General features: G+C 62.3%; 1 protein-coding gene across 2 annotated transcripts in view; it reads left to right on the forward strand.

The window, feature by feature from the left end:
- Nucleotides 1–2,183: 2,183 nt before the first annotated feature.
- SLC7A5 (solute carrier family 7 member 5) overlaps nt 2,184–23,861 on the forward strand; it is a 30,006-nt gene continuing 8,328 nt past the window's right edge. For both annotated transcript variants that reach the window (XM_079907154.1, XM_079907155.1), the window contains exons 1-2: nt 2,184–2,800; nt 16,622–16,747. In XM_079907154.1, the coding sequence (XP_079763280.1) occupies nt 2,269–2,800; nt 16,622–16,747 (658 nt within the window). In that variant the 5' untranslated portion in view covers nt 2,184–2,268. The remainder of the gene's footprint in view (nt 2,801–16,621; nt 16,748–23,861) is intronic.

Consider the following 23,861-nt stretch of genomic DNA (forward strand, 5'->3'; position numbering starts at 1 on the left):
TGGTGATGTGTCTGCTGTGGGACAGTGGAGACACTCCTGCGGTGTTGTCACCTTCCAGCTGTTAAGTCTCCTGCAGCTTCCCAGGAGCCCCCATGGGAGGCACCAACAGTCCACGTGCACGTTCCGCTCCTTCCGCCTCCCTTGTTAATTCTCACTCTGGGAAAGCTGGACTGGAGTGTTCCTTCCGACCGGCTCTCTGGCCCCTTAGGGCCCTTGGCTTACTTATCACGGTTGTTAAGTTTACACTCTCGCGTGCAATTACGGATTGCTTCTCTGTGTCTGGAGGAGGTACTCACTGTCACTTGCCTGGAGCCCGGTGCAGTGGCCGGCACCTGCAGGTGGCAGCTGTGGGAATCCAGGGTGGAGGTGCTTGGGACTCTCCTTAGAGCATCGCCAGATCACCGCCATCCTCCTGAAAGCAAAATACATCCTAAGATGTATTTAGTGGGAAATAAAGCACAAGAAGAGGGGTGGCAGGACGACCGGAAGTACACCATGCAGGTGCAGGGGACTGGTCAGACAAGTTCCATTGCTCTGCTAAGCCTCAGTTTCCTCGTGCAACAGCACCCCCTCTATTAGATAAGGCTTTGCACGCCGAGGGCTCAGCACAGCACCTGATAAAGGCTCAGGAAGTTTGCTCAGCCCTTGGTCATCTGGTCTCTGCAAGCAGCACCCTTGGAAAGGACAGTGGGAAGAAAAAAGAGCGGAGAGATTTCTGATTCCCCCTAAGCCACCAACTTAGACATGTTGAAAGTTAATATTTGTGTTGTGTGACCTTCCCGCCGCCAAGATTTCATTTGGTTGGAACACTGCAGATGAAGGGCTGGCCTCTTACGGGGGGGTTGACTGGGGGGGATGTGGAAGGTCCAAATGACATGCCTTGGCTAAACTCACCTGCGATGGGATTCTAAATTCTTTCCCTGTGTACATGTCAGTTTAATCAGGTAGTATTCCTTTTTGTTGTTTTTTTTTTTTGCGGTACGCGGGCCTCTCACTGCTGCGGCCTCTCCCGTTGCGAAGCAGAGGCTCCGGACGCGCAGGCTCAGCGGCCATGGCTCACGGGCCCAGCCGCTCCGCGGCATGTGGGATCCTCCCGGACCGGGGCACGAACCCGTGTCCCCTGCATCGGCAGGTGGACTCTCAACCACTGCGCCGCCAGGGAAGCCCATCAGGTAGCATTTCTGATTCTTTCCTGCTTCCAGGCCTGGGGTGACTGGTCATCCTGCATTCCCCATTCCGACCCCTAGTTACCTGGCCGCCCCTCCTATCCAGGAGCCTCTGGAGTTCTTTAAGTCTAAAGCCCCTTCACCCTGCAGCGTGCCTTTGGATTTTCCAGGTAGATTTGGGGGAGGGAGTTCTCACGGTGCTCCTTCTGGGAGCCCCCCCATTTTGTCAATTTAATTGAGCTTTTGCAGATTCCTGGTTTCCCAGAGTCTGTGTCGCTACCTCTCAAATCTGTGAGCCCCTGAACGCTGCTCTTTGGCAAGGAGGTTCCCCTTGGGATAAAATGAGAATTTCTGAGCCCAGGAATGAGTTCAGATGTGGCCTCAGCGCTTCCCTCTTCTCTGAGATCGCACTCATGAAGCCTGGGATTCGGGACCTCAGGCCCTCAAGCTCCCCCCGAGGAGAGGTGGTTCTGATCATCTTAATACTTCTCAAGTCCCCAGGGTGAGCAGACCACGAGGGCGCCTACCACCTCGGGGCTGGGCGCCCGCCAGCGGAGCAAGCGTGCCTTCTTTGAGCCCCAAAGGCGCCTCAAATCCCATCCATCCTGTGCTGTGACCCCAGGTCGGCCCTGCTGCACCGCCCGCTCCCACACGAGCAGCGGGGTCCCCAGTGCGTGGGAGGGGCCACCGCGGGAGGGGGGCAGGGGCGACGAGGGAGCTAGCTAGGAAGGCAAGGAGCCCAGCGTTCCACGTGCGCGGGGAGGAGCTGGGATCCCCGGAACCACGTGGGGCCCGGACCGCCCGCCATGCTCCGCGGGACACCGCGAGCTCCACGTGCGCGGGGCGGGGCCGGCCGGTGCCTCTCAACAGAGGCGGACACCGAACCCCAGCCAGGCGAGTAAACCGCAGCGTGCAGGGCAGGGCGGGCGGCGCGGGCAGAGGGCGGGGCTTGGAGGGCGGGGCCGGCGGCGGCGTATAAAAGGCGCTGCGCGGAGCCGGTTAACGTAGTGGCCACGCCGGCAAAGCGGGTTCTCTCTGTTGGGTGGCGAGGGCCCCGTGTCCGGCCCTGCCCGGCCCTGTTCTGCGCGGCCGGCGCGGCAGCATGGCGGGCTCGGGCCCGAAGCGGCGCGCGGCTGCGGCCCCCGCGGCGGCCGAGGAGGAGGAGCGGCAGGCGCGGGAGCGGATGCTGGCGGCGCAGCGCGCGGATTGCGCGGAGGGCGAGGGTGTGACCCTGAAGCGCAACATCACGCTGCTCAATGGCGTGGCCATCATCGTGGGCACTATCATCGGCTCGGGCATCTTCGTGACGCCCACCGGCGTGCTCAAGGAGGCGGGCTCGCCGGGGCTGGCGCTGGTGGTTTGGGCCGTGTGCGGCGTGTTCTCCATCGTGGGCGCGCTTTGCTACGCAGAGCTCGGCACCACCATCACCAAGTCGGGCGGCGACTACGCCTACATGCTCGAGGTCTACGGCTCGCTGCCCGCCTTTCTCAAGCTCTGGATCGAGCTGCTCATCATCCGGCCCTCCTCGCAGTACATCGTGGCGCTCGTCTTCGCCACGTACTTGCTCAAGCCGCTCTTCCCCACCTGCCCGGTGCCCGAGGATGCCGCCAAGCTCGTAGCCTGCCTCTGCGTGCGTGAGTATCGGCCTCGGGACCCCGGCGGGCGGGTGGGTGGGGGGCGCCGAGCCGAGGCCGCCGCGCGCCCGCGTCCCGGGCCCCTCCCGGCACTCCTGGGCCATGCTCACATTCCGCGGCCCCGGGCCGACCCCGCAGTTTTAGACTGAGGGCACTAGCCCCAGAACCCACGTGCGTTTCATTCATTCATTTCCTCACCGCCTTGGGAATTCGGCAGACAGCAAGCAGGGTCTCCGCCCTGAGCCTCAGGCCGGAACTAACCTTTCCACTTAGTCCATCCAGAGCTCTTGGAGCTGAAGCAATATCCTTACTTTCTTGCAAGGCACCCACGTGGAGTGCTTGAATTTCAAAAGCCAACTACCTGTCTGTTTGAGTTCCCAAGGGAAACTCCCTTTTTCAAGAGAGAAATCGTAGTTTAAAAAGAAAAATACCAAAAAAAAAAAAACACCCCACACCTCATTCAAACCAGCTAATCAGGAAAGGCTGACTCATACAAAACCAAATAGTAATAAGATTCTGTGTGGGCAGTGAATGAGCTGCTCGCGTAGGCAGCAGTGTTGAGTGCCCTGAAGGTTGCCTAGTGAGTTGTAAAAGAGAGGTGCTTGGCTGAAACTTAAATGTGTGCAGGGTGGCTTTGGGGTCCCAAGCTGTGCTGAAACACAGCCATTGGGTACAGTCCAAATGTTGGTGGATAAGGCCCCAGTATGTTGGTGGAGGAGGTCCTGGTACGTTGGTGGGCTGTTTTCTGGTGGGATTTCAGGAAAAAAAAAAATCACTTGTACCAAAAGCCACGCAATTTTCTTTGCTTTGTGGCTGCTGCAGTTTTCCCCCTACCCCTTGGCGAACGTCTAAGGAGGCTTGCAAGACGGAAGTTTCCTGCTTTCAGAGCTGCCCCCTAATTTGAGGCTCTGTCTGCACCTTGACGGTGCACAGAAGTGCAGAGCTAACAGGGCTGGTTTGTGGTTTCTGTCCGAGCCCCAAGACTCAGGGGACTGTGCCATCCCTTGGAGCGGCTTCTGACCAGCAGGACATGCCGATGCTGTTGGGATTCTGAGCCTGGGGACCAGCTTCCCGCATAAGCTCACTGCGTGGTGGTGGTAGTGTTGAGGGGCTTTCAGAACTCTGAGGCACGCTCTGGGAAGTGGTGACCCCAGGAGACCTGACACCCTGACAGAGCAACTACGCTGTGGGGGGGGGAGCGTTTTGCCTTTTGGGGGAGTCTCAGCGATGAGGATCTCAGCTTATAAAAACTTTTGGTCCAAATCTAGGAATAGTCACGGCAACAGTCGATCTGCCTGAGGACGGGGAACCTGTGGCTTCTGGTGGGCTTCTCAGACGGTGCTTTGGGCTGAGTAAGGAAAAGCCCCAATTAAAGAATTTTAATTGTGCGATTTTCATCATTGCTAGGTCTTATTTAATGTTTCGGCCCGGGACGTAATGACGTGATACTGCCTTTAAAGGGCCCACTTTCTAGTCTTGGAAAATGGATGCCTTACTTTCTTAAACTTTTAGGTTTAAGCAGGTAAAGGCTCGGGGTGGATTCTGGAGGGGCTGTGGCGGGTACACCCTCACCAAGACTCCGGTCACCAGCGTGGAGGGTCACGTGAACAGCACCCCTTTGGGTGTGAGCTGGGCGTTTGTTGCTTTTTCTGATGGAAAGGAGGTTTTCAGTAACAAAAAGGGATACGTTGTCTGCAGGAGTGAGCGCTAGTCTAGAGCCTGCTGTGTCTAGAGGGGGACGTGGGCCTGCCCGAGGCTGGCGGAACTCGGAGCCGCTGGCCCGGGCTGCTCTCGGGGGCACAGAGAAAGGTTGTGGCCATGCAGGGAGGGGGCCTGCTCTGCGGGGTGCCTGAGAAGGCGGCAAAAAGCCACAAAGTTTCTGAATGTTGTTCGTTTCTTGCACACAGGGTGGGTTCTAGAACTTCTCCTCGAGAGGAGAAAGGACCCTCTGCGTCGCGTGCTCCCTGAGCCCCTCCCCACAGGGGGCACGTGCACCCCTGGCCCAGCAGCCCGTGCTGGTGCCTCACGAGCGGCCCCGGGCCTGCTCTTTGAACAGTGTATCCTGGGTTCAGAAGCCACGCTCTTCTCGGTGTTGCTAGTGGACCGTTCCTGTCCCCTGGTCTCGCCCCAGGACAGCTCCTTTCTTCTTGTTGTGCCTCAGTTTGGCTTTGGTGCTTAGAATGATCCCACTGACAGTATAGATGGGGGGAGGGGACGAGCCCCTTTTCTGGTAGGTCTGACGAAATGGGGCCCTCTCATGGCGTGGCCCTGGTGTTTCCATGTTTTTAACGAGCCATGAAGGTGAGAGAGGGACACGAGCCCCGTGACTCTCTGCCGATGGCCCCGGGAGCTTGGTTTGCACGGGTTATCTATCGCTTAGCGAGAACTTGGTAGCGTTAGTTTGAGATTCAGGGGACACTGGGTTTATCTTTGCGACAGAAGTCTCTCGGGAGAGGTGAGGCTCTCGCCTGGCCGGGTTTTCGTCTGCGATGTCTCTAGCCTTCCTGGCCGCCTCTCTCTCTGATGGGTCCAGGGGGATCTGGAGAGGCTGGACGAGGCATACACAGAGAGGAGCTGCCCAGGGCAGGTACCTGGGAGCCACTGTGGTTCAGAAACAGCTGCGACCTAACTGAGTCCTTTATCTCATGGAGAAGAAGGGAAGGCGTCTGAACAGGCTCCCATCTCCCTCTGCCAGATGGGGCCCTGTCTGAGTTGTGGTCACTCCCGCCCAGGACACGCAGGTGTCAGGGAAGTGGCTGCAGGCCTGGCCACCCGCCCTTCTCCCTCTCCCACTGCGGAGGACGGCCGCCCGGACCCCCCAGTTGTCATGCACGTCACCCGTCCATCTTGTAGAACCTGGCAGGTCTGCTGGTGGCCAGGAGTGGGACTCTGCGTCCCCTTCCGGCTTGGTGGCCCTCGGTGTGGCCTGCAAAGCGCTTCCTTCCTGCCTTCTCACAGGGGACAGAGCGGCTGCCCAGGCTCCCCGAGATGAGCTGCCGCCGCCCCAGTCACCCTTCCTCCCGCAGACCTGCGTGGAGTGGGGGCAGGGGGTCCTCAGCTGTTGTTCCTCTAGCGACCCGTGACCTGAGATATTTTCCACTGGTGTCAGGCAAAGAGCCTGCGTTCTGCACGTGGACAGACCCGGGTTCTGATTTGAGGAATTCGCGGGCCCTCCTAGCCTCAGTTTCCGCATCTGACATGGGGGTTCGTGGGGGGTGTCTGTGAGGAGCCTCGGCCACTGCGTGTCTAACGAGCATGGCATCCGGGGACCCCGGTCACATGGCGGCTGTGCCCTCCTTCTGGCGTTCGCCCTTGACCTCTTGAGCCGCCCTGCAAACTGCTCTCCTCCCCTCTATTAGCGGAAAGAAGGAAGGAGAGCGTTGGAGAGGAGGGAGGCCAGCGTCTCCCTGTCAGGAGCGGAGCTTAGCTGCCCATCGCACAGGCGGCACCGCGGCCCTGCCGGGGGGGGGGGGGGGGTGGCCCCGCCCAGGGCTGGGGCACAGCTGTCCCCCGCAGGGGAGGGTGCAGATGAGGCAGGGGTTTGGTGGCTGGGGGTGAGCCGTGGCCAGCTGGCTCCAGGCTAAGTTGGTCGTTGGGGTCATGAGCCGAAGGGGGTGGGGGGTGGCAGCACACCCTCTCCCCCAGGCTTCCCGGCGTGTCCACCGCTGTGTCCCCGGGCTTCAAACCAGGCCTGTCACAGCGAGGCCGGCACACAGCCCGAGGCCGGCTCAGGGTGTCTGGACGCCTGCCAGCCGCCCGGCCTGAACCCCTCGCCACGTGAAGCAGAGGCTTCTGGGTGTTTCCAAGGAGCTGGCAACCCCAGAATCGCGAGCTGTGAGCTGAGTGTAGACGATAGCATGGTAATTAGCCCTGAAATCCGACTTCCTGGGCCAGACATGAAAGCGCTCCGGCTCGAGTCACGGGGCGTGGCGGGTACTTCACAGAGCGCATGACTGAGGGAGGGCGTTTCTGACCCTTTTCCTCTGGGTCACGGACCCCTTTGATGATCCCATGGAATGTGCAGACCCTGCTCAGAGGTGTCCACCCTGCTCGTTCACCCCAGACTCGCGGTGAGAGCTTCCCAGAACCCCGGGGCCCCGTCCGGGTTGGGAGCCTCCCCCCGACCCCCAAGAGCAGTGCCCCTGTCACGGCATAAACGGCCCAGCCTTTGAAATCAGTGTCATCACCCCCACTGTACAGCCAGGGAGACTGCGGCGCGGTGGGCGGGAGCCGGGGCTGTGGTGCCCTTCCCCTCCGGAGCTGCCTCTCTCATCCGGCGTGGGGACACGGCCGTGTCCGTGCTGGGGGTATCAGGCGTCCGGGACAGTGTCGGTCGCCATGTCCAGGCGCCAGGTCTTCAGGGGCACACACTAGTGGATCTGGGGTGTGTGTGTGTCCTGGGCTCTCCGGGAAGCACTGCCCCCGCACTGTGGGGAGTCGGACCCCTTATAGGAAACCATCTAGAAAAACCTCCGTCTTCCTCTCAGAACTTTGCAAACGAGCTTCCAGGGCAGGGTGGCTGACAGGTGCCCCATGGGTTTCATCTACCCAGTGGCCACGGGCCCTGTCCCATGCCCACGCTGGCCTCCAGTTCCTGTCCCCTCCGGTGACTCACAGCAGGTGCCGGGGACCGGGGGGCACGTGATTCCACACCCCCAGTCAGTCAGGGTAACCTTCCTGGGCCCTTGTCTGGATTACTGGCTGGGGGAGCTGCCCAGAGTACGCCTGTCCCCACCAACGGGCCTTGTCCTGTCCTCTCCCCCCAGCAGGACCACTGCCCAGTCCAGCAGCTTCTTGGCTCAATGGTTGGGGTCCCCTGTACCTCCTGGCAGGAGTTCCCCACCCAGCTCTCTCCTCGGTCCTGGCAGGATCCTGCATTCTTGCTTGGGAGTGGGGGTTGACCGGGCAGCCGGAGGGAGGGGTGGTTTCCCCCCTTGCATGTGTGTCCAGACCTGCCTTCAGGCAGGGGCGTCCTCCGGGCTGCGCCACCCTCCCCCCCGGGGGATGCGCCTGCTCTGGGAAGTCTCCGGCCTGCTGCAGGGAACCCAATCTGCCCTCTGCGTCACCCTGACCTTGGCTGCTGGCTGGCAGCCTGATCGTCTGTGAGTCGCCCCGAGTGTAGCCAGTACGGAACCGAGGCCCCTGCCCAGAGACGTGGGCCCGTGGCCCCCCGTAACCCCGTGGCCCCCTAGCGCTTTGTCCCTGTCCACGTGAGCTGCCCAAGGCCGGTACAAGATTCAGCCCTCGGCATGGACGCTGGCTGCAGGGCTGTGTCCTCAGCTGGTCCCCTTCTAGGGCACCCTGTCAGCCTGAGTCAGCTGGCAGGCCTGCGAGGGCCCTGGCTCCGGCTCTCCGGCTGCGTGACCCGGGGCCTGGGTGCTGGGCCTCGCGGGGCCTGTGTTTCAGAGCCTGGAGCACGGTGGGGTGATCACGTTGTGCCTGCAGAGGGCGTGTGATTGGCCGGCCGTCACGGTGAGGGTCTGGTGTTGGAGGGACTGCAGGGACGCAGCACGACAGCAGGTGTGTCTGACACAGCGGCAGTTGGAGGGGCCCTGGCTGGGCACCCCACACAGCAGCAACACCCCACGCGTTACCAGCCGTGGTGTCAGACCCCTTCAGAGCTGAGGGAAAGGACGAGGCGGGGATGGGGTGCGTGTGGCTGGGAGGGACGTGGGGAGAGAAGCTGCCCCCAGGCGGCCTGTTCCAGGAGGGGCTGACAGCTCGGGCTGAGGGGCCGGGTTCGGGGGTCTGGGTGGGGAGGGAAGGTCACCAGAGTCCGGTTATGAGCACTTATTCCCGGGTCGGGGGGTTGGGGGGCCAGCTCACCTGCTGAGGCACAGAGGGTCGTCGAGGGTCCATGTCTGGCCTCATCCCGGGTGACCAGGGATTGCCCTCTCGCTGTGTGGGTAGGGACTCTCAGCCCGGGCTGTTGTCCAGGGTCGTAGGGTTCTGAAGTCAGCCCTGCCAGGCCCCCCCCACCCCCCAACCGCGACAGCCTGCTTCTGTGCCCCCCACCCAGCCGTCCCCTCCCCTCCACGGGTGTCAGTAGCTGTGTGTTCGTGGTGGGTGGGGCCCTGTGGGACTTGCTCTGGTTGGTGGGTCTCTTCCCTGGCTGCACCTTGGACCACATGGTCAGAGGACTGACGCACAGGCCCTCCCAGGCAGAGCCAGGCCTGTAATAGTACATACAGTGTGTGCTGGGGGAGCCAGGGGGGGGAAACCTGTCACGGGCAGCTGGGGTTGAAGACCCCAGTCAAGTGGCCAGAACATGGGAGTGGGACTTAGGAGGCCTGGGCGTCCTCACCCCACTCCCCTGGTGACTGCTGTGTGACTTCCGGCACATTGGACAACCTCTCTGAGCTCCACTGACCCCCAACTAGCAAATGAGGGGGCTGGGTGGATGCTGCAGTGTCCTCTCACCCTCAGGTGCTGCAGCAGGTTTGGGTGGGTGGCGGGGGGATTCCAGACCACAGAGGTGCGAGCCAGGGATGGAGACTAACCACGGAGTCCCCTGCACACACAGCCTCAGCCGTCCTCAGCGCGTCTTTACTCAGCAGGCGTGCCTGTCGGCATGTCTGCATGTTAAAACGCACCCGTGGGGCCAGCAGCAGTATTCCTATTTAGCTGATGAGGAAACAGAGGCTCAGACCTGCTGAGTAACCTGCCCAAGGTCACACAGCATGTTAGAAATCAGGGCCAACTTGGAGGGGGGCTCCCTCCTATGGGCCTGGCTGTCCTTGGGGCTGGGGGTGGAGGCGGGGGGACCTTTGGGAACCTCTGTATTCTGCAGGGCTCTGCTTCAGAAGAACCAAAGAAAGTGAGACTTGAGGGGTTTCTGCTAACTTCAGGGCTCGGGTGTCAGCAGATCTCAGAGTGAACTGAATCTGCCTTTTTCTGGTGTGTTTTGTTTATTATTATTATTTTTAATTTATTTATTTTTGTTTTTGGCTGTGTTTGGGTCTTCATTGCTGCGCAGGGGCTACTCTTCGTTGCGGTGCACGAGCTTCTCATTGCGGTGGCTTCTCTTGTTGTGGAGCACGGGCTCTAGGCGCGCGGGCTTCAGAAAGTGTGGCACGTGGGCTCCCAGTAGTTGCGGCACGTGGGCTCAGTAGTTGTGGCTCGCGGGCTCTAGAGCGCAGCCTCAGTAGTTGTGGTGCACGGGCTTAGTTGCTCCACGGCATGTGGGATCTTCCCAGACTAGGGATCAAACCTGTGTCCCCTGCCTTGGCAGGCAGACTCCCAACCACTGCGCCTCCAGGGAAGTCCTGGTGTGTTTTGAAATGAAGTGTCAGCCCTGTTCCTGATGCGCGCTGAGACCCCCACCACCAAGCAGGGGGAGCTCTGTGGCCAGGCGTCGCCCAGCCCCAGTTAAAAATGGAAAACGTGAAACACGTTCCAGGGCTGGTCGCATTTGAAAATGTGACTCGGCCTGTTAGCAGTTCTTTTTGCAGGAAATCAGTGGCTCGACAAGGGTGGGGGTGTTGGAGGGGCATCGTCCCAACTGGACTGAGGTGTGGCATCCGTTGGCTCCTGTGGCCACTGCCTCTCTCCGCGGAGATCAGACACTGGAATTGGAGCCCTTGGTCCCACCTGAGCAGCCCCTGCCCCTGAGAATTCCTTCATTTTCTTTCCGTTTTCCAGACTCTGGAGGCTCCGATCTGGAGTGGCCGGTGGTGGGGTCCTGGGTGGGTCAGGAGCTGGACCGTCACCCTGAGCGGGCTCTGTATTTGAGCGCGCCTGGAAGCGAGGTCGGCCTTCTCAGGTGTTCGGGGTACAGTTGGGTCCTGTGCGTGCACTCTCTTAGAGCCAGTCAAGGTGAATTACACGTCGTGAAGTCACCCACTGGTTCTCCCTGAACTGTCAGAAATGCAGGCTCTCGGGCCTGCCCAGTCAGACGCTCTGGGTTGCGGGGACCTGTTTTCCGAGGTCCTCAGGGATTCTGATAGGCTCCGGGGTGGGGGGGAGACCTATCTGTTATTAGGAGGCAGCAGAGTTAGGGCAGGAGGGGAAGGTGCTGGGTTGTGGAGGCACAGGCCATCGGGGGGGGGGGCCGGGCCTGGGGTGGAGGGGGCTCTCACCAAGCCCAGCGGATATCTGGGTGTCCAGGACCAGAGTGGAGGCCCCAATGCACCAGGCACCCGCTGTGAACGCCGGGTCCCCGTGTGCTGGGCGGTTTTGGACAGTAGAGTAAAGGCAGGACAAGAACGCCAGAGCGACTGGACACTTTGTCGGTGGTCACTCTCCCAGCCGCCTGGATCACGCAAGCCCAGGCTTTCCCTGGCCACAGTGGAGGAGCCTCGGCCCACCTGCAGCCAGGGCTCCGGGTCCAGGTGCCCAGCGGGTGCAGCTGTTTGGCGGGTAGAGCTCCGGACGGCAGGTGGGCCGGCTGCCTGGGCCCAGGGCTCGTCCGGCCTCAGTCACGGTAGTCAGCTCCTGCTGCTCTCCGGCCCTGTGACAGCTGCTGCCCCAAGAGACCGGGCTGGCCCGGCTTCCTGCAGCAGGCCCCGCCTGCCAGCCACTTCCGCTCCTGTCTCGGGGGCCGCCGGGGGCCTGCCGGCAGAGCTGCGGGTAAAACGGGGCTCGTCTGCCTGGCGTCTCGGCCCCTCCCACCTGTGTGGGGTGGCAGTTACCGCTGGGCCTCAGACTGGCTTTGTCTCAAGCATTGGCCCTTTTTCTTAGGCGTCCTGAAGCCACGTACAGAAAGCACCTTCTTCAGAGACTCATTTGAGGACGCCACCGGCGGCTTCGTAGGACTCACTTGGTAGTGAGGTTCTAGGCTCTGGGGCTCTGACCCGTGGACCCTGCATGAAACCCAAGTGATACCTGCACTCCCCTTTCCATCCTGGAGGGGGACGGTCCCTACAGACGCTGGGCCGGGGACGAGGGAGGGTCCACGGCTGCGGCCCCATCAGGACGTGGGGACAGTAGGTGGGTTTTCTGATGAGTGGGGGGCCAGCCAGTCCCCAGGTGCTCTGCTTTCAGATGGTTCTCTTGGCCTCGGTCATGCCGTTGTCTGGTGTGTTTGTCCTCGAGTCAGCAGAGGGGGTGAGGGTGAGGGGACCCCCGGGAGTGCCGGGGACGCTGAGTGATGGAGAGCACGCAGCAGGTGCTCACACTTGGCCCTCGTTGCCGGGTTTGTTGAAGATTTTGTTACTGGCAATACACAAAGTCCAGGGGCAGCCCTGGTCACTGGGCCTGATAAATCCCAGCAGGGTGTCACCCTCTGTCAGAGAGGGAAATGGATTTGGGTGTGTGGTTTCTTTTGTTTTTTTTTTTAACTTAAAAAATTTTTAATTTTATTTTCGAGTATAGTTGATTAACAATGTTGTGTTAGTTTCAGGTGTACAGCAAAGTGATTCAGTTACACATACACACATATCTATTTTTTTTCAAATTCTTTTCTCATTTAGGTTGTTACAGAATATTGAGCAGAGGAACTTCCCTGGTGGTCCAGTGGTTAAGGCTCCGCGCTTCCACTGCAGGGGGTGCGGGTTCGGGGAACTAAGATTTGGGTGTGTTTTTTGTATTTTGTTTTGTTTTGTTTTGGTGTTTTAAAACGAAAACAGGTCCCCTTGCCTTTCAAGCTCTCCCTTGCGAGTGAGACAGCCAGTCGGCTGCGCAGCGTGTACCAAGGGGCTGGGAGGCTGGCCCTCAGTGGCTGACAGCTGACAGCAGCCTGTGTGTGAAGAGTTATCATCAGGAGGTGGACCCTGGGGCCTGGAGAGTGAGATAACCGGTCAGGCCGGGGTGAGAGGTCACGTCAGGCAAGGCTGGGCAGGAGCCTTTGGGAACTGCTCAGATATGCGCCCTCCCAGAGACTGGTGGCACCCGTCCCATTTGTACGCTGGTGGGCCGAGCAGTGGCAGCTCCCCACCGGCCACCCTGTGCTCAGGGTCTGGGAGGGTCCCGGAGGCGCTACCCAAGGGGGGTCCTGAGAAATAACAGATGGGGGAGCTGCCGTGCATCCCCGAGCCCGTGGGCCAGCCCCTGTCCTCGGCCCGGGTGGCCCCCTGGGCACGTGTGGCCCTTGCGGTCTGCAGACAGGACTCTGAACTCAAGCCACCTGGTCCGCCAGGCCGCAACTGGAGTTGGCGCTCATGGCCCGCCCGGCTCTAAGTGTGACCAGCTGTCCCCAGGGCCATGGGGTGAGAGCAGCCCAGGAGGCCAGCCAAGGGGTTCTCCCTCCCCCACTGGGCAGCACTTCCTGCTGTCTCGGGCACGAGGATGGGGTACGGGTGGAGCCCCTGGGGTGGGGGGCGGTGGACCAGGGTGTGAGTGCGAGTTCGTGGGTCCGTTGGCAGAGGAACGGTGACTTTGCAGAGGGTGGCGGGCCGTCCAGCACAGCCCCGGGGCCCCCGGCTCATTTGCGAGGTTGAGCTGGGGTGCCCCTGCAGGCCAGCTAGGTGACTGTGTCACGGCGGGATGAGGGCAGGACAGGCACAGCCCTGAAGGGCGGGCTTCCCGCTTGGCCTGCGGCACCAGCCGCCAGGCCCCGCCTGCTCCCGCCTTCTGCACGCAGCCCACTGCCGCTCCTCTCCGGAGGCCGCTGGGCTCTATCTCCCCGGCCCCAGCTGTTGCGGGGTGCTTATCTGGGGGTGCTGGCACGGGGAACCCCGAGGGGGCCGGCTGCCAGCCGGGGTGCCCTCCCGCCAGTGTGCTGGCCTCACCCAGCAGCCCGCCTGCGGGTGCGCTGGGGGAGACTGTCCCCCCCCTGCCACGCAGCGCAGATGGGGTTACTGCCGGGAGTAGCGGTAGTGGCAGCAGCAGACCCTGTGTGACACCCGGAGCCTCTCGTGTCCCTGTCACCCCCCTCCGTCCTGCGGGTGTGGAAGCTGAGGCTCTGAAGAGTCAGGCACCTCGTCCAGGTGACGGGGCCTAAACCAGCGTAGCCGAGAGGCAAATCCAGCCTCCCAGAGCCTCCCAGCACTGCTTTCCTTAAGGCTGAGAGACACGGGCCCTAGTGAATCCCCTGATTTACTTCAGATTCTGTTTCATTTCAGAGTTTTTTAGAAAGGACACTGGGGAGGATAATAAAGCGTTTGTTTACTCATCAGCTGAAGTCAGTGGACATTAAAGTTTCATCATATGTCTCAGTTCTTCTTTCTATAAAGGAAATGAATATTACAAAGTCCACTTTGTTCTGGGATCCAGCCCATTCCCCTCCCTACTGCAGACGGCCAGCCCGGCCTTGCCTGTCCACTCTCTGACACGGAGCTGAGCTCAAGGAACAATACCCTCTGTCCACAGGGGCTCGGACACCTGCCGGGTGGGCTCCGCTCTGCACAGGCAGGGTGGCACCCTGTGTTCCTGAAGGGGAGGGCCTTGGGTCGGTAGAGGAGGGGCCCTGGGCCTCGGTCCGTCCCGCCCCCAGTGACCACTGCAGGGGGATGGCCCTGGGGCTGGGGCTCTGGGCCAGCCACACCCCCTTCCTGGATCCTCCAGGTCCTTGTCTGTGAGGTGGGGAGAGGTGCCCCTGCTCCCCTTGGGGTGCACACCCCAAATGGGGTGAGTCAAACCAGGTGAGTGGTGCAGCGGGAACAGCGAGGGCAGCTGGGCAGGGCTGGCGGCGGGAAGAGCCACCTCCCCGTGTGTGGCTTGGCCACGGCTCTCCCCACTTCCTGCCTGGCATGAATGGAGGAGTGTGATGCAATCTGTCAGCCTGTTGGCGCATCCGGAAGGGAAGGCCTCAGGGCTGTCACATTCCCCATAATGTGCGACTGTCCTGGAAAAGCCCCCTCCCCGCCTTACTGTGCCCAGGCTCCCTGGGGCCAGTGATGGGAAGGAACCTGGGCTGCCCTCCAAGGCCCCCTCACCCTGGCTCCCAGCCATGTGGCAGGTCGCACCAGCCTGGATGCCCAGGAGAAGGTAATTCTGCTGTTCAACCTCCTCCCCCGCCCCCGCCCCCGACCTGGCGGTGGGAGATCAGACGGGTCTCAGAGATCTGGGTCTGCCCCTAGCTCCGTGTACAGGGGTCCTCTCTGAGCCTCTGTTTCCTCTTCTGTGCTGGGAATGGCCGTGCTGATGTACTTAATACGGGACAGCTGTCTCTGCATTGGTCCCGAGGCCCCGAACTGAGAGTGCGTCCACCCCAGAGCCACACGGCGGAGGCCACTGGTCCTGTTTGTCCCTTGCACACGTCGGCCCCCTCATCTGAGCCCGGGCTCAGCTCCTGCTGCCGGAGGTGGCTTCAGTGCTGTGCCGTGGATACCCTGTCCCCCCGTTCTCACAGCCTCGTGTAAGCGCCACTACCCTGAGGCAGCTCATGTTGCCACGAGCCTCTGACAGGTGCAGCCTCGGCCCGGGTCCCCACGAGTGCGGGCCCCTCCAGGTGGCTCTTTGCCTTCGTATCTGGTCTGGGAACATCCGAGGGTTTCAATTTAGGGGTAGCAGCCAGAAGCAACTGGTTTTGAAAGTTTTCAGCCTGAGCTTCCTGAGGGCTTAGCGAACAGTCGTGGTCAGCCGCCGCGTCAGCCAGGCCTAGGGCAGCAGAGAGAAAGTGATGGGGCGGGGGCGGTATTTGGGTATCAGTTAATTTCTGGAAGAGCTAAGCGTGGGCGGGGTGCAGTGCGGGCCCCCGGCCCTAACCAGAGCTCAGGGGGCCATGTCCTGTTTTCCTCACACCTGAGCTGTCAGGTCTCATCTAGTTAAACAGCGTGGATTTATTTCGTTGTGGCCTTTCCCTCACGTCGTAAAAGTACACGTAATTGATTTAGCTGGGGGCGGAAGCCACGTGGCATCTGCCAGCCCGGGGTTGGTTCTGTCTGGAGCAGAAGCCCGGTCCACACTTTCTCACCCACCGCAGCCCTTGGGAAAAGCCGGTGTGTGCGGGGCATGGTGGACAGACGCCCTTCCCTTGGGTCCAGGCTGTGCTGGTTAATGTTCGACCGCCAGCCTGCCGAGAATAAAAGGCCCCATTTGCGCCCCGGCCATCTCCCTGGGCAGCTGGCGTCAGCAGCGGCGTGGGCACTGGAGCGCTGGCCTCGCGGCGTGCGTGTTTCCACGTGCGACTCGGCCGAGAGGTAGGAACCACCGAGTAGGAAGGCACGGGTGTTGAGTGTTGGTTTGTTGCCTTTGTTTTAATCTCGTTTTGTTTTGTGGTGAGTTTGCAGAGGGGCTGCTGGCGAGGTCCCTGAACACTGAGCGCTGCCTCCACCTCTGCTCAGGACTTGGAGGGTCTCCCTGGGGTCCCAGGCGGGGCCTGCGTGTGTCGGCGCATTTGGGGAGCCTGGCTTAGCTGCCCGCCCCCCCGTGTGTCCTCTCCCTCCCCGTGGTGGTGACTGGCATGGAGTTTGGGTCTTTAGTATCTCCTGTGACACCAGCCGCAGAGTTCGTGCTCGTTTGCTATTCTCACCACTGGGAGCCTGGGCTGTGCATCTCCTTCAGCCCCCGTGGACCGCCCCCCCCCCCGGACTTGTCAGGCTGATGCCGCACCCCTTGTGCCCCTGTGGGATCCTACGAGGACCCTCTGAAGAGAGGGTTCCCACCTTGAGAAGTTTGGGTGCCTGTGGGAGAGCCTGACACTTGTGCTGAAATGTCAGGTGGGAGCAGAAAGGTGACTGAGCACCACCCCCCCGAGATGGCAGTGTGGGCGTTCAGCCTGCTCTGAGCCCAGCGCTCTCCTCGAGGGCTCCTGCAGGAGGGACTCAGGTGGCGGTGACGTGTTGAAATTCATTCATTAGGACAAAAAGGCCTTTTTGGCAGCCTGGGGGGCACCTGGGCTCACGGCTGTCTCTCAGCCTGTGACCTCAGGGCTGGGGTTCTCCCCGCCGGCCCCTCTGCCCGCGTTTCCGCGGGACTCACTCGCTGCCCCTGTCTCCACAGTACTGCTCACGGCCGTCAACTGTTACAGCGTGAAGGCCGCCACCCGCGTCCAGGACGCCTTCGCCGCGGCCAAACTCCTGGCGCTGGCCTTGATCATCCTACTCGGCTTCATCCAGATCGGGAAGGGTGAGTGCAGCCCCTGGGCTCTCCCAGCTGTCCCGGGAGGCCCTGCTGAGCCTGGGGGCGTGTGGGGGGAGGGGGAGGGGTCCCCGTCTCTGAGCGCCCGGCCCCAAATCCACCGCCTTAGCTAACGGGTGTCACTGGAGTCGGCGCGTCACGCGCTCCCGGGAGAAGCACTGACACTGAGTTAGGCGGGCTGCACGTCACCTGGCGGGTCGTCCGTCCCAGAGCAGCAGGAGAAACAGGTCCGCCACGCAGAGGCCGCTGTCCTGCCCACACAGGGTGGGCCTGGTGGTGACCGGGGTGGGCGGTGGTTCGTGGGGAGAGCTTGGCGACGCGCCTCCTGCATCAGCAGCACGGCCGAGAGGCGCTGTTGCCGGAGCCGCTGGACCTTCCACACGGGAACGTGCCCCCAGCCCCCAGCAGGGCCCCCGTGCCCTGTGGATGGCTGCCCGCCATGCCGACCCCTCCGTGATGGGCGCCGATGCAGTGGCGTTTGGTGGCGGCGTGTCTTCCCGCTGGGCCGCGTTCTCGTGGATGTGCCGCAAAGTTTATGCTGCGGGCAGGTGGAGTCTCCCCGTTTCTGGCTACTGAGAGGGGTGCTGTCGGGAACATTCTCGAGGGTGTCTCTTGGTGAACGGAGGTACTGGCTTCTCCAGGATGGCTGGATGGCAGGCCCACGCTAGCCTTGGGCGTGGCTGCCACAGATCTGTGGTCACCGTGACGACACAGAGCAGCACCACCCCCACCCCCGTGGCCCCGTGTGTCGGGGAGCGGGGAGACCAGCCTCTGTGTCCCCTGGCTTCCTGGGAGCTCAGGTGCCAGCATCTTCCTGAAGACAAGACTTTGTCTGGAGGACCCCGGCCGGGCTGGGTTCCAGGTACCAGGAGTGCTGACGGGAGCACAAAGGGAGCTGAGGGACTCCCTGCCACTGAGAGCTTATGGGTGGAAACCAGTGGGTAGGAGGAAAAATCCATCCTGCGCCCACCAGACGGTCTGGCTGGGGAGCCCGTCAGTGTCATTGGAAGAGGACTTGCTGGTGCAGGTTTTGCTTGGCTGGTGTGATTAGATACAGGCTGATGAAGAATGTAGGGGGGCCGGAGTTTTGTAAAAACAAATTTCAGCAGGGAGAGCAAAGCGCCTTTGTTCAGCTTGAATACATAACGTGTTTATAATCCTACTGCCATCGAAAACGTCCCCCCCCGAAGCCATTCCTTTCTGAACCTGGGAGGCAGTGCAGTGTCTGCAAAATTCCTGTCCGCTGGTTTCCCTCCCAGATGGATGCCCTCCCTTGCAGAGGACACTTTGTGAAAACAACCCTTTCCCCACGAGAGTCGCCTGACTTACCCCTTGGGCGGCTGCCCCAAGGATCCCATGCTGAATGTTGGCGGAAGGGCCAGGACCCCTCGGGCAGGGGCTCAGCCTCACGGTGCCCAGATTGGCCGCGAGCCATGGTGCATCTGGAGGACATGACCCCCATCTCGCAGACCTGCCCACGTGCCGTCTCTGCCCTTTACCAGTGCCCGCCTGGCCTGCCTGGTGCCCAGAGGGGCCTGGGGGCTGCAGAAGGGGCTGGGGCGTGGAGCCCGGCAGGTCCAGGTTCCAGGCCTCTGTTCCAGGCCTCGTCCTCGTCGCCAGTGAGACTCGTGGGCAGTCCTGCCCGCCTTCCTGTCCTCCTTCACCAGAACTTTCTGAGGCCCCGGGTGTGGCTCTGTGCTGAGACCCAGTTGAGGACTCGGCCCTGCCGTCCAGGGCTCGCGCTGTGTCTGGTGTGCGGACATCAGACATGTGCACAGGAGACTCGCAGACGGGCAGGCAGGGCTCGGCCCCGATCAGGAAGGCCCTTCTGAGGGCCAGAGGGACGGCTGGATGAAGGCTCAGAGTTGGTGTGACCGGGGCTGGCTCTGCAGGGCCCGGGAGGGGCTCAGGTGGCCCGGAGGCCGGGGGAGGCACGCATGCAGGGCCTGGCACCACGCGAGGGCTCTGGATCCCTGCACCCCAGCCTTTTCAGCAGGGGGGCACTGAAATCAGGCTGGCGTTTCAGAGCCCAGTGGCCATGAAGTGTGGGTGGCAGAGGCTTGGCCAGGGGCGGCCACAGAGAGAAGCAGGCCCGGCGCGTGGTGTGGAGGGGGTGCCCCGAGGACCAGGGCTGAGTGACAGCGGTGGGCAGAGGGGCACTTCGTGCCCGCTTTGACTTCTCTCTGTCGGCCCTTTACCTACAACACCCAGCAGGCCCACGGCCCGAGGCCAGGCCATTCCGAGACTGGAGGGTGGGAGTGGGGAAGGCTCGTCCCTTGAGCCCCGGCCCCTCCTGGAGGACACACAATGGGACCGTTGTGGTTTTGCTCGGCTGTGTCCTCCGGTGGGCGGGCCCCCGGCGTCTCCTGGAGCAGTTGGAGCAGCTGGTGTCACCCTGCAGGTTAAGGGTGCCCCCTGGGGGAACTCACGGGAGGGGGAACCGACAGGCCCGGCCCCGGGCCCTGGCCTCCATGGCAGTTCCTGTGAGGTCACCTGGCGCTGAGACGTAGGCGCCCGTGTCCGGGAGGCCTGGGCGTGGAGGCTCCTGGCCCCTGTGCTGACCATGTGTGTCTGGGCACTGCCATGGAGTGACCTGGGGCAGGCGTGGCAGGAGTCCACCTGGGCCGAAGGGGATCCTGGCAGTGGGGAGGCCCCGGTGGAGCTGTGAAGGCCAGCGTGCCCCCAGGGCTGGGACGAGGCTGGGAGTCACTTGACAGTGTGCGTTTTAGTTCTTAGGTTAGTGGGCCCCCAGGGCACAGAGCGGTGGTGGCGCAACCCTGCCCGGCTTGTAGCAGGGTCGGGGTCCAGTCATGACCCCACAAGGCCTGCGACGATGGGCACTGTGTGCGGGGACGAGAGCTCCCTCGAGGGACGGTCCGCCCTGCGTCCTGTCCCAGGGTGGTGTCCGGAGCTGGTGGGGAAGGCCCTCGGCAGCCCAGCCAGGTGGCCAGAGCACTGGGGGGGCAGGGAGGAGACCCTCGTCCTGGGAGGGTCTGGGTCTCAGCAGGGCCCTTCGCTTGCTAGAGCCTTGGTGTCCTCATGTGTGAAGTGGCCACAGCGGCCCCAGGCCTTGGCTGGGGTTCAGTTCTCCCCACGGTCACCTGTGCCCCAGGAGACAGGGGCGGGGCCAAGGGGGAGGGTGGGCCAGTCTGCTCCTCACCCAGTGCCCAGAGCAGCAGGTCGCGCGGCAGACATGGGCACCCCTCGGCCACCGCGGGAGGGCTTGGATGCGGGTGTCTCTTTCCTCTGGGTGCTCTTTTTTCTTTTTTTTTTTTTTTTTCGCGGTACACGGGCCTCTCACTGTTGCGGCCTCTCCCGTTGCGGAGCACAGGCTCCGGACGCGCAGGCTCAGCGGCCATGGCTCACGGGCCCAGCCGCTCCGCGGCATGTGGGATCTTCCCGGACCGGGGAACCCACGTGCCCTGCATCGGCAGGCGGACTGTCAACCGCTGCGCCGCCAGGGCAGCCCTCCGGGTGCTCTGATTGTTTTTAGTGGAGACCTTTCCGTCGGCCTGCGTGGCTCTGGGCAGATTCCGAGTCCAGAGTCATCACAGGTGGGAAGTCACATGCTTTGCTTGTGCTGCCCTCGGGGATGAGACCAAAGGCCTGGAAGTTGGCTCTCTCCCTGCCGACCTTGCTCACCCGTGCCCTGGGTGGTCAGCTGCTCGGACGGGGCCGCAGCAGGACGGGGGCGGCAGCCACACAGCCCTGTGCTGGGCACACTTTGTGCCCAGGGGTCTCTGCAGCCTGTGCAGTGCAGAGAGGGTCCTTTGAGGCTTGAAGCTGATCTTGAGGCCCCGGGGCAGCTCCTCCAGGAGTTTAAAAGACGGATGACACCGGAGACAGACGCTGGCCACGGTGAATGGGCACCGTCACCACCACCCCCGAGGCAGAGCGGAGAATAGGCACCAGACACCGTGCGCTCAGCCCAGGGTGTGGAGATGGGAAAGAGGGACCCGCGGCAAGCCAGCTGTGGGATGCAGCCTCCCAAGGGTGCCTGGTCTCTGGGTGGAGCAGGAGACCTGCTAAGGGCAGGGGTCCTACAGAGCTGACTCTCAGATGGGGCTCAGTCCCACGGCCAAGCACCTGCTCGCTTGGCCCGTGATGGTGAGGCGGGATCCAAGGCCACGGCTGTGGCATGTCCTGACCATGCCTGTGAAGGCACAGTGGAAACAGGGAGTGTTGTGGGGCAGCCGCAGCGCAGGACACAGACCAGGGCCTTAAAACGACAGCAATTACCCCCTCACAGTCTTGGGGCTGGCAGTCCAAAACCAGGCCGCGCTCCCTCTGGAACCTGGAGGGAGGAGCGTCCTTGCCTCTTCCAGCTCCAGTGGTTCCCGGGCTCGTGGTTGCATCACTCTGCCTCTGTCCTCACGTGGCCCCCGTGTTTCTGTGTCTTATAAGGACGCTTTCGGGGAATTACGGCCCACCCTCGTCCGCGGTCTCAACCTTGAGATCCTTGCGTTGATTACATCTGCAAAGATCCTTTTCGAGCAGGTCACCTTCTGAGGTTCCAGGGGGACATGAACTTTGGGGGTACCCTGTGCAGTGTGCTCCACCACATACACGACCATTATGTGGAACCCCAGAGGGTTCAGGAGGGACCAGGTGGAAGGTTCCTGCACAGTGGACACCCGCCCACCCTGGTTCGGGGAATGACTTTCTCACAGTCAGCGTCAGCGTCCTGGGAGGAGTGCCCGTGGGCAGAGGCAGGAGGGAGAGCACTGGGCAGGGCGCGGCCTGGTCACCCTGAGGCTCTGGCATTTTTCCAGCTTGCCCCCAGCTGCCATCTCCAGGCTGGGCATTGAGAGACTGTGGGTTCCCATGCCCGGGCCCAGGCCAAGCCTTGGTGAGTGTGACGTAAGCCCGGCAGGACCTTGGGGGGACGCAGACGCCATGAGGAGCCCTTGTCCTCTGATTCAGAGGGGCTGGCACACCCCCCGGGGCTCCTGGTCCCGTCCCCACGCGCACAGCACCTGAGAGTGGGGTGCCCTGCGCCCCCGGGTCGAGGGTTGCCATGGCTCTGCCTGCATGACGCAGGGGGCTGGGCTGCTTTCCCTGAAATCGGCTCCTGGGGCCTTGTGAACACCCGCACCCCAGCCGCCCTGGTTCCCGAGGCTGCCAGAGAAGCCAGGATGTGGCTCTGCGCTAGCCTTCACCTTCCCGCGGCCCTCCGAGATGGGCAGACCCTATGAAGCGGCCTTGGGGCCTGCCCGCACCGCGGGTGAGCCTGGGGGCGGGACCCACCCCAGGTGGCATCACCTTCTGGGTGAGCAAGTTAGAGGCGGCTTTGAGGCCTGCCGGGAAGCCCCAGAGACGGGGTGGCCCAGGGGACCCACACCCCCAGCCCCTGCGGGAGGGCCAGCGCTCCCCCATCTGTCCATCGTGATGACTTTTCTGCCTGCCTGCCTTCTGTAGGCCTGGGGGCCCCATGAGGACAGAGCTGGAGTGGGGAGCTCGGCGGTCATGGGCGGGGGTGGGGTGTTAACGAGGTCCTCCATCCCGTGTCTGGCCGGCATCTGGAGCTCTGTGTTTTTAACAAGGATGGCATCCCGGTTTGGGGTCCGGGGCGGGGACGGCCGAGCACATGAGCCGTGCACCTGCCAGCACCGTCTATAGCGGGATCCCGCCCGGCACTGTCTGCTGTGTTGGCCGTCTCGTGTGTTGCCGGGTATTCGCGTCACCCACACTCCACCCACTGGATGACGCCCCCAGCCGTGACAATCCCAAGTGTCTCCCATCACCGCAGGTCCCCTGGTTGCTGGGGCCGGTGGCGGCTGAGACCACCGTGCGGGGTCTGGGATCTGCCCTGATCTGCCCTCCCAGGGGGTTTTCTTGTGTGTCCTCTGCGGTGGCCGCCAGGCACCGAGCGACTGCGGACACACATCATTCCATGGGGTGTGGCTGCCTCCCTTGCTTCTTCTACTGCTCTGGAGACTACCAGGCAGGTGCCGCGCACGCCCCCCAGCTCTCCAGACCTCTGCAAGCCCCCCTGCTGTGAGGGCTCCAGCCCCAACAGGATGCCCGGGCGGCGCGGGCAGGCGGAGCCACTGTCCCCGGGCGGGCGCCCCCGAGCCGTGCCTGTCCTGGGGGTCCCGGGGCCAAGTGCCTTGCAGAGCCAGCAGGCCTGGCGCCCATTCCAAGGCGCCTGTGGAGAGGAGGGCAGAGCTCGGCCAGTGTTTGGTCGGGTGCCCAGCCCGGCTGCGGGTCTGATCCAGGCGGCCCTCCAGCTCAGACGGAGGCTGGACAGACCCAGGAGTTCTGCCGAGGGGGCCCACGTGTGCACCCAATCGGGCGCTGGCTGTCGGCAGGAGGGAGGTGACAGGGAGGGGGCAGCACAGAGGGACTTGCAGTGGCAGATGGGAGCCCAAAGCAGCCACATTCCTGGCGGAGCTCCCCCTCAACCCCCTGCCCCCTGCACCACCGTGCCAGGGGAGAAGCAGGGGGTGTGCTGGCCTCTGTGCACCTGGATGCCCACTTTCCTCCAGGGCATTCGGGTGCTTTGTAGACAGGGAATGAGGCCCCGGATAACCAAGAGAGCTCCCAGCAGGACGGCCCGGCCACACCTGTCCTACCGAGGCCCCCAGTGGAGCCCGTGAGAGTCTTCAGTCTGCGTTTGGGCCAGAGCAGCTAGTATTTTCTTGGGGTTTCAGAGGCTGCAAAGTCACTCTAAATCCAGGAGATAACCGTTCTGCAGCAGGAATTCCATCCACCGTCTCAGGGCGATGACGCGTTTACGTCAGGACTGCAAGCCGTTAGCACAGCGCCCCTTGATGAAAACAGAGGCTTCCCAGGCCTCGGGGCTGAAAACGGTTCTGTAACCCCAGCCTGTATTTCAAGCCTTGAATTTTATTCTCAGCAAGAGCACAGGCCGTCCTCCTGCATAGCCGTGTCTCTAGCCCACACGTGCACGTGCGTGTATCCATGGTGCACGCACATGCACACACGTGTGTACAGTGTCACTAATTCAGGATCGTGCTCGAGGTGGGAGCCAGGTTTTTTTAATAAATTTATTTATTTATTTATCTTTGGCTGCATTGGGTCCTAGTTGTTGCACGCGGGCTTTCTTTTAGTTGTGGCAAGCGGGGGGCTACTCTTTGTT

This window comes from Stenella coeruleoalba, assembly GCF_951394435.1.
Source record: "Stenella coeruleoalba genome assembly, chromosome: 20".
NCBI lineage: Eukaryota > Metazoa > Chordata > Mammalia > Artiodactyla > Delphinidae > Stenella > Stenella coeruleoalba.